This window comes from Vigna unguiculata, chromosome 6 (genome assembly GCF_004118075.2).
Source record: "Vigna unguiculata cultivar IT97K-499-35 chromosome 6, ASM411807v1, whole genome shotgun sequence".
NCBI classification, from domain to species: Eukaryota; Viridiplantae; Streptophyta; class Magnoliopsida; order Fabales; family Fabaceae; genus Vigna; species Vigna unguiculata.
Genome location: NC_040284.1, coordinates 11385081 through 11395941, shown reverse-complemented (window position 1 = coordinate 11395941; position 10861 = coordinate 11385081). Strand labels below are relative to the sequence as shown.

The 10861-nt window shown below is 29.6% G+C and overlaps 1 protein-coding gene across 4 annotated transcripts; it reads right to left on the bottom strand.

Moving 5' to 3' along the window:
* Positions 1-749: 749 nt before the first annotated feature.
* On the bottom strand, positions 750-8374 carry LOC114187645. Of its 4 annotated transcripts, none has more exons than XM_028075945.1 (7): positions 8315-8374; positions 7780-7840; positions 5341-5398; positions 4922-4987; positions 4280-4578; positions 1240-1993; positions 750-1028 (listed from the first exon to the last, which is right to left on the bottom strand). In XM_028075945.1, the coding sequence occupies exons 3-7, from the start codon at positions 5375-5377 to the stop codon at positions 988-990; spliced, it is 1197 nt and encodes a 398-aa protein (XP_027931746.1). In that variant the 5' UTR covers positions 5378-5398; positions 7780-7840; positions 8315-8374; the 3' UTR covers positions 750-987. The 4 variants fall into 4 exon arrangements, with proteins under 4 accessions (XP_027931746.1, XP_027931748.1, XP_027931747.1 ...); XM_028075947.1 differs by having other exon boundaries at positions 1240-1723; XM_028075946.1 differs by lacking the exon at positions 7780-7840 and having other exon boundaries at positions 8315-8363.
* Positions 8375-10861: the final 2487 nt, after the last annotated feature.

The following is a 10861-nucleotide window of genomic DNA, read 5'->3' as shown; positions in this document are numbered from 1 at the left end:
ATTAAAGGCTAGATGAGGGCATAAATTTGCAATCATCAATCACTTTATGGAATCAAGATTGAACAAGCTAAATTGAGTTTTTCATTGATCATTTATCACTTCAAGTTTGTTCTTCTCTTCTTTGATCTAAGTTTTGCACTTTGTGACTACAAATTATGTTTTTGATTTTATAAATAAAAATAGAAATCGATTGAATATTGATTTGATCACTAAATACGAACTAGATTGAATGATATTTTTATTTGATTTGTATAATCCGTTTAATTAATTAATTGATTTGGTTTGTTCAAATTTGGATATAGTTCTTTAAAGAAATTATAAGAATAGTTGTTTAATTTTAGAGTATACGAACTGACATTTTCATTTTTTTTTGTTTTAATTTTTTTATTTGTTTTGCATTTTAATTATGATTCAATTCATGTGTTATCTTTCTAAATCTCTAAACCCCAACTTTAATTTTATGGAAGAAATACTAAAGACTGAATTCTTAGCATCTTTAATCTTAAGAATATTATTCATACTTGTATTTATATTCAATCAATCCCTGAAATTTCATCAAAATTAGAATGAATTTGAATAATGTCTTCAAAATTAAATGTATTTGTTCTCCTATTTTAAGTTCATGTTATATGATCAAACATTCCTTGTAAATTAAATCTCTATTATTTTTTTCATCTCTTCACATCTTATAATAACCAACCTACCAATGGTCAAATTCACATTTGAAGCATGGCTCGAGTCAATAAATATAAAAACTAAAGTTATTCAGGAAATATCCATTTATATTGGGAACTTTTGCCAGACACATAATTTATTATGTTCCATAACATCATTCATTACCAACCTTTATACAACATGTGTTCCTTCTAATCCTTAGAGTCACGTGAACAAACTGTCCAAATGTGTGTTCCATGAAGAGGATGACAAACCTCATTTCATTCCAGGAGCATAAACTTGAGTTTATTGATAATGGCATTTTCACAGTGCTCATGAAGGAAAACCAAACAATTTCGCAAAATGAAATTTTCCTATACAAATAAAGAGAAAACATAAATTAAAAAAAATCTTACTGGAAAAGATTATAAATAATAAACAAATAGTTAAAAAACATGTTTGAAAGCTCTTAAAAGAATGTTATTAATTAAATTAACCACACAATAAAATATGTATTTATCAACATCTTAACATTATAGTATTATAACTTTCTATGTTTTGTATATAATATCTAAATTTACATACCTGGATTGTTGCTTATATAGGATAAGGTCTCATTTAAATTTCCTAGCCAAAGTTTCCTGGCAAATGTTACATGTATTGATCTCAGCAATGGGGTGATAACTATACCCACTGAAAAAAATTTCATGCTTGGAATATTTCTTGCCCGCATAATTTGTATGTTAGGTAAATGAATTGTTCCATTTTGTTGATGGAAACTTAGCAACTTTGGAAGATCCTTGAGTACAAGACACTCCATTTTTGGAAAACTAACTGTCATGTCTTCACGATTATCAATAGATATTACCTCCTCTAATTTGTCACAATTGCACAATTTTAGTGATTTGAGATTCTGAAGGTTTTTTGTAGAAGAAATTGAAAATAGACTTTGGAGGGTTCCACAATGAACAATGTGAAGTGACAGTAAATTTGGGAAAAAGGAAACTGAAGGTTCCATGTTCCAAATACAAGTGAAACTTCTTAGATAACTCAATGCCAATTCCTGCAACTGAGGAAGAAGTTCTTGGATATTACCAGTTGGTTTATCATCTTCAAGATAAAATATCTCAGTCAATACTTCACATTGTTCCAAAGTCAATTTTTTCAACTTGTTAAGTCTTATGATAATGTTAGAAGAGATGACATTCAATAATTTTTTGTTGCTACTCAAAGTTAGATATTCCAATTCATAAAATGATTTGGAATGACAATTGTTCTGCCAAAGCTTCTCAAAATTTTGATTTTTCATGTACAACATCTTCAATGTTTCCAATGATAACTGCGAGGAAGTAATGAACAAATGATAAGTTTCAATGGTAGGAACAAAGATTATTAACACTATACACCTTCCTATATATAGAAAATCATTCTTGTACACACACACACACACATACATACATACACACACACACACACACACACACACATACATACATACACACACACACACACACACACACACACACACACACACACACACACACACATATATATATATATATATATATATATTCATCCTCTCAATATATACACATATGATCATAAGTATCATTTATAGTTTTAAATCTAAACTTGCTGAATTTAGGAAGAAACTTACTGAATTTGGGAAGAAAACATTTGAAGTGGTGGATTTTGAAAGATCTTTTAGCTCCTTAGACTCTTCAACAAAAGTGGTCAAATTGGGACAATTTATTATTTTCAATTCTTCTAAGGAAGGAAATTCATATGTAAAAGGGAAAAGACTATACAAGTTTGTCAAGTTTTGGAGAGAGACAAACTTTAACTTAGGAAATGTGTTCTCTCCTCTTGTTCCTTCTTCTTTATTAGTGGTCATAATTTTCTCCAAGGCTTCACAATTTGAAATTTCTACACTTATCAGCATTAAAGAAACTGGTAGCCATTTAAGTAACTTACATTGCTTCACTTGTAAGCTTTGCATGCTTTCACAAAGCCTAATAAACTTTTTGTTGATGACATAACTTAGTTTAGGTAGATCAATCAAAATCAATTCATCCAGATGTTGTAGGAGATTTGTATGATAAGATATTTCATCATGAATGTTGAATACCACTTCCAATGTGTTGCAATGGCTCACAATGAGCTTCTTTAGACTCTTCAACTCATGCAATGCCTTAGAAGAGACTACACATACCAACTTGTGGCAGTTATCTAACTTTAGGTCACCCAACTCAGAAAATGACCTGTCATTAGTTATTTGTGATGCATTTGTAGTTGCCAACCCAGTTGTAAATTCTTCTAGCTCGGGACATTTTTCTATTATCAAAGATCTTAGTTGTGGGAATTCTAGAGGGTACAAGTAAAAGTGAATCAATCTTGAGAGAGACTTGAACTCCACCTTATTTAATGTTGGGAATTTAATGGTTTCAATGTTACCACTATCAATAACTTTCTGTAACATTTGACATGTCTCTAACTTTAGTTCATTTAGTTGGCTGAGTTTCTTAGGTGTAGAAGGAGTGAACAACTTATCCAGAGAGGAACAACTTGTTATATGTACCATTTGCAAATTTTCAAAGCCAAGAATTCCCACTGGATCCTTGTTCCATATGCATTTTAGCTGATGTAGTTCTATCAATATTAATGTCTTTATTTGTGTAAAATATTTGTCATGCCCATCATTGTCAGGGGTAAATTCATTGAGATCAAACAAATGTTCTAAATTTTGGCATTTCTCAATGCTTATATTTTGAAGCTTGTTTGCTCTCTTCATCAAAATAGACAAAAAATTGGCTAGCCTTTGATCACAATATTTTATCGAAAGTTTTAGCAAGTTCCTAAAATGTGAAGGTCGAATGTCATCTATTGCCTTTCTTAATTCCTCGTTGTCGTTAATAGAGTACTCTTCCATTGTTGAGAATCGATCCTATAAGATTTTGCATTCAATTTTTGTAATATTGACTTATTTTTATACTCACTCATTCATGTAATTTATATATATATATATATATATATATATATATATATATATATATATATATATATTATTAATAATAATTACTGTTATCATTTCAATATGAATAAAAATTTTGGCTTTTTAGCTTGTCTTTATTACTTTTAAAGTAAGTAAATTTAGTTTTTATATATGCCAATTTTCTTTCACATATCCAAAATAATTGACTTTTTATTTTTATGTTTAAATTTGTGAAAGTTTACTACTTTTAATCATAAAATATTTATAAAATTTTTTGCAAGAGAAAGTTAGCCATAAATTAATAAAATTTGAAGTAGTTTGCTGATTATTAAGATATGATTTGAAGAAGGGAAATTTTAGCTTGTTTATTTAGTTATTTGACATTAAATTTGATGTTTTATGGTTAGTGAGTTTTCGGTAAAGGTTTAAAATTATTTTGAATGCCTATAAAGATTTTTTTGGTAGGAAATGAAGTTTTGGTAAATGAAAATTAATGGAGACAAAATTTTCAAAATTTTCAAACTTAAGAGCTCAATGGTGTAAACATTTAAAAAGATAAAAATCATAAATAATTTAAACTAAAGAGACCAATTATATAACTAATTAGTATTAGTATTTTGAGGGAGAACTAACCGATAATTCAAAAAGATGGAGAATCTTGATATCAATGTCAATTTGTTCTTCCTCTTCTAAGATAAATCTCTTTAATTGCGATTCTTTTATTGTTCCCAACCCAAATTTCTTCAAGTTAGGAGAGTTGTTCAGAATCACATGCTTCAAAATTGGCCATTCAACCATATCTCCACATGAGAAGCCCCTTAGATTAGGTAATTCCTCAAAATGTAATTTGTTTATTTCAGAAAATTCAATAGGAATTGTAGCTTCTTTTGCATCTCCAAGTTCTCTTGATGCTAATCGTAGTGATGCAAATCCTAATGATTGTTGGATGCAAAAACAAGTTAACATTAAAGGGGCAAGTGAAGAAATAAAATAGAAAAGTATTCAAAATAAAAGAAAGTAAACAATACTTAGACTATTAAATAAAAAAGTGTGTATTTGTTAATAAAAGAATATTACTTATACCATTATTTTTTTTTCCATAGATTGGAAAACATCCATAATATGTGCAACTTAATTGAGATCATAAAAAATCGATAGGCATGGACTACTTAATACTTCTTCTCTTTTTCTTTTACTTTTTTTCATTTTATTTGCATGTAAGAGACATAGAAAAGGAAATGTAAACTTGAATGCCACTAACGGAGTATTCCTTACTTGAATTTCGTTGTATGTTGAACGGCGTATATCCTCGTGTCGGTGGTAGTTTATAGAATGTATGGACTATAAAAAAATATTTCATTAATAATCAAAATTTATTAGTTAATATAGTGATACATTTAGATATTAATTTATAAAATAAAAAATTATTAATTACTAAAATAACTATTATTATTAATAAAAAAATATAATTGATCGTTAAATTGATTTTTAATTAATTAAAAACTAAATTAAAAACTAATTTTTTGATAGAAAGAAATCTTCATAGCTAATATTTTTGTAATCAATTTCTTTTCATAATTAAAACTTCAGTAAATAAATTTAAAAAATCAATTTAGAGACCAATAATATTATAATTTTAGAATTAATAGGTGAATCGAATAAATTCTAAAAGCAAAGATGAGAGGTTGGATAACCATTGTTTGGTCCCCTCCGATGACGCGCCACTGGCATTTTGAGGAAATTTGGATGATGCTGAAATTAACAACAAAACCATATTTCAAATCAATTCCAAATACAACAAAACAGACTATCACTTCTTTATTTTCAACAAATCTTAAGAGTGTGTTTGGATAAAGTATTTGAATGAAGCAATTCATTTTTTTGAAGAATTTAGATTTTTTTGTAATGAAATGTTTTGTTTGGATATAGAAATTAAAAAGCATTTCAAATGCAATCATTTTTTTGAAGGATTTGAATTAGCTAAATTAGTAGAAATTCAAATACCCTCAAAATAAGTGGAATTTGAAATTCTTCTCACTCAACCTCGCATTCTAGACTCTATGGTAGAGTTGTCAAATGGGTATGACGACATAGATGGGACAGGCGGGCTCGACGACCAAGAAGGATCGGGCGGGTTCGACGACCAAGACAGGTCGGGCGGGCCCGACGACCAAGACGGGACAAGCGAACCTAATGACCCAACCAGGTCGGGCGGACTTGAAGATCCACACGGGTCAAGCAGACCGGACGACCTAGATGTGCGGGCAGACTCGATGATCCCGAACGACTTAGGCATGCCCGACAAACCCAAAGACCTAGCTGGGTCGGGCCAACCCAATGACACAAACTAGTAGGGCAGACCCGACGACACAAACGGGGTCGACAATCCAGACGGGTCTGACGACATGAAAGGGCGCGATGATCCAAACGGGCCAGACGAGACCGAACACCCAGACGGGCCCGACGATCCAGACGGGTCTGACAACCCGAATGGGCTCGATGAATTGGATGAGCCGGAAGGGCCCTACGAATTGGAAGGGCCCGACGAGCCGAACGGGCCCTTCCAAATCGTCAAAGCCGATGATCCAGATGGGCCCGACGACACGGACGGGCCCGACGACACGGACGATCCCAACGACACGGACGGACCCAACGACTCGAACAAGTCAAAATATCCGGACGGGCCAAACGACCCAAACGGGCCTGACAACTGGACGTGCCCGATGACCCTGACGGACCAAACGGTTTGGAAGGCTCGTCTGGGTTGTCGGGCCTGTCCAGGTCGTCAGACCCGTCCGGGTCGATGGGCTCGTCCGTGTCGTCGGGCCCTTCTTGATCGTAGGGTTTCCAAATTTATCATGAACTCAAAACATAAATAAGCCTAAAATAAATATTGTTAAAATTAAATTTTATCTCACAATAAATTCAATTTTTTTTCCAAACAAGAAATTCAAATGTAAGGTATTTTAATTTCCTTATCCAAACAAGTTATTTAGAAAATGAATAGAATTTAATTGCAAACAATTTCAAATGCAAAACATTTTAATTTCTAAGCATTGTTGAAATGCTCCATCCAAACACAACGTAAATGCTATTTCCTTTTTTAAAATAACATTTTCTCATTGTAAATATACATAACTGTAAGCAAATATCTTTACATCTTCTATTGCGATGGCTACCTTAAGATACTGAATAAATATTCTATCTCTTGGAGAGCCTCCACCATCTTTCTATTTTCATTTTAATTTATTGCACTGCGATTGTTCTTTTTGGTCATTCTTTCTTTTATTTCGCTTTTCCTATTTAAAAATCTAAATACCATCAAATATTACGCTCTCATGTGATATGATATAAGATAGAAGATATGTGTTGGTTTTCATTACCGTTAAATATGATTTTGTCGTTAAACTTTTAGTAAAAATTAGAATTTTTTTTTTTTGGAAACTTGGAGTCAATTTAGTCCCTCAAGTATAGAAATACATGGATTTAGTCGAATTTTGATTCTCTGTTAGAATTTTGTGTGTTGTTCCTCTACCGTGTCTTTATAATACACGGATTATCACTAATTTTGACGTTTTAAAATATGTTAAAAAAATATTTAAAATACCAACAAAGTATATTTTTAATGCTCAGTAGAGGACAATACCAAAAAAATCAGTAGAGAATCTGAACTCGATTTAGTCATTTTAATTAAATTTTATAAAATTTATTTGACATTTCAAATACATTTCAGTATAATATTTTAGTTTGTTTACAATATTTGACACATTTTTGCTTCAATATTAGTTGAGAAATGCGTTTGAAACGTTAAATAAACTTTAAAAAAGATTATATAAAGAACTAAATTCACATATTTCTGAAGATAAGAGACTAAATTGACTCAGAATTTCTAAGAAGGACTAATTTCAAGTTTCACTAAAAGTTGAATCGACAAAAAACCATAGTTAACCCTTATATTAAATTATAATCAATTATTTTGTATTGATAGTATTATTTGTTTTAAAGTGAAAATTAATTTTGTTTAAATCGAATTTAAGTTATTATTTTTCGGTTCAACCTGATAATCTCTATTAAATAATTGTCATACACAATAAATTCTGAAATCATAGAAAGGGAGACGAAAAAATTCTGACCAGTTAAAGTTAAACGTGATTGAAGTGGCTGATCCAACCGGAGTTTTGCATTTTGAAGTTCCTATTTTGTGGAGGAGATGTCATAAATAGTGAACGTAGCATCAGCACAATAGTACTTTGATTCTCACAATAATTATTTGAATTATTACTTCAGTTTTAGGTCTCACATCTAAATAATACTTTGATTCTAAACTTTCTCAATATATATGCTTATTTGCGTTAAGGATGAGAGACATTCCTGAGATTTAAAACTGTTATTAATTCAGTTTAAACTTAACCTATAACAAATTTTTTTCACATAAGATATATTTAATTAGAGTTTTTTATTTGGCATATTTTTTGTATTCATAAAATTCAAATACGAAAAAAATAAAATTTAAGAACAAATGGTTATGATGAGATATTGAATAAACATGGCATCTCTTTGAGACCCTTCTCTATCTTTATTTAAGGTATTTCTATTAAATTCTAAAATCTCAATCATGAAACTCAATAAATTATGAAAACATAGACAGAGAGACTAATGAATTCTCACCAATTAATGGTTAATTGAAGTTTCCGTCCAACATCTTCAGGTCTTGGAATGAAAGGTTCATCATGTGCCTGTTTTATATATATAACATAATCAATGTAGCTTCTCTTCCGATGCTCTACTTCAAATGGAAGAAAAGGAACATGTTTTTAAAATTAAAGAAATTAAAAGTCCTAGCTCCTTTCAGAGACAACATTATACACAATGAAAAATGCTTCACTTACTTACATGGCTAAGGCATATAATGATTTGACCCTTGTGTTGTCTCAAGGCAAGCACATGATGCATTTCTTCATCCGAATTTGGATTATAAAATGTCTAAGTCTTCCATATATATATATATATATATATATATATATATATATATATATATATATATATATATATATATATATATATATATATATGCTTGAACTACCTACATGTCGATTTCTTCATTTGTACTTATCTCACGTATAATACGTGCTTTGATTCTAAACTTCATATACACTTAATATATGCTTATACTTTAAGTAGTGGCGAAACTTGGACAAAAAATTTAGGATGTCAAATTAGATTTGTTATATATAATTCTTTTTAGTTGGAAAAAAAAAAGTTTTTCATTTTTTCTTTTCATTTCCTCTTCTTAAAACAGGTATACATAGTAGTAGAATTAAAAAAATGATTATCATTCGCTATTATATCATGATGTCAAACCATGAATATCATTTTAGATAAGTCCTTCATACCTCATCAATTTAATTTGATGGGTATTGTCAAATTTGATTACGCTTTTCTCGGATTGCGTTCTAATGAATTTTTAAATTCATTATATATAACTCTAGGAACTTTAGATATTTGTTTTTCATTGTCTTGAGTTCTTGGTTCTCATGAAATTTCTTATGAAAAGTTTAGTTAATGTATATGCATTTTTTTTTCATCTTTATCACAAACCTTCTTCTTTAAAAAAAGAATCAATTTTTTTACTCTTTATCATAATCTTCCTAATATAAATTTATCACATCTCACCTATTTAGAAAAATAAAATTTATATTCATAAATCCCAATTATCACAATGCAAAACCTAACAAAACTCATACCACTTTAATTAAATAACCAACATGATATAAATTCAAAACTCTAAAAAAAATTACCATAGACAGCGAAAAACACAAAATCCCTAAATTTCATAATTAAGGATTATAGTAATTTGGAAAAAAGTATAATTAGGATTCATACCAATTTTATAAAAGAATCCCTAAAATCGTAATTAGAATTTATACTAATTTGGGATAAACATCCTAAAAAGAATCATAAATCGAACATACATAAATCATAATAAGATACTAACTTTTATCTGGTCACGGTGAAAAAATCTTATAGCAAAAAAAAATCTTAATCTTTTTTATAAATCAATATCTCCATTAAATTTTTATTTTATCTTTTATTATAATTTTCATAATATAAACTTAATATAAATATAATTTTAAAATATATATATATATATATATATATATATATATATATATAAAATAAATTCCAGAAAAATAATTTTGGGGAGCCGTAGCTCCCCTGTGATTGCATAGTTCCGGCACTGATGTTACGGATGAGACATTTGAGAGATGTAAATGTTATGAATTGAGTTTAAACTTAACATGTAACAATTATTTTATACACACACAATGCATTAAGTTATAGAGTTAAAATATTAGCATGGTTGAAGCATGGACGATATCAAAGTCGTCCTAAAGATGCAAAAGTACACAAAATCAAATTCCAAGGTTATTGGTGAAGCAGCCCATGCCATATTAACACCATTAGCATCGGCATGAGGATGTTAATTCAATAGTACTAAAAAAATTAAATTAAAAATAATATTAGTTTCCTTGTGAGGGTTCTCAAAGGAGCGTCGGTGAAGGGAGCATCTTGGTATATTTGCATAGGTTTATTGATGATGTGAGGGGTTTATTGGTTGATGTATTCTGGAGGTTGATGTTTATGAACAAAAAGACAAAGAAATAAGCGAACACATCAAATGTCTATTTCCAACCATGTGAAGATAGTAGAGAGAGAAGGAAGAAATTGTACTTAAGGTATTTTTATTAAATTCTCAAAACTAGAGACAAATGAATTCTCCTCAATTAAATGCTAATTGAATTGAAGTCTCTCTCCCACAGCTTCATGTTCATGTGCCAGTTTTATGGAGGAGATGCCATAAATACCGAAAATAGCAGCACCACAATTGTATATATATAACATAATCTATGTTAGTTTCTACTCCGATGCTCTACTTCAAATGGAAGAAAAGGAATGCCTTTTTTAAATTAAAGAGATTCAAAGTTGTAGTTCCTTTTCAGAAGACAATATTATAATAAACATATTATAATCAACGTGTGTTTTTTTTTTTCTTTTAAGATTCATAAATTTAGTCATTGTAGAATAAAAAAGTGAAATTAAGTTTAATTCATTATCGTAAAAATAGTTTGTAAAATGAAAATTTTTCCCGTTTACATACTTTTAAATTAGCTTTAACTTTGAATTGGCTTTTATCTTTGTAGTCAATGTGACATC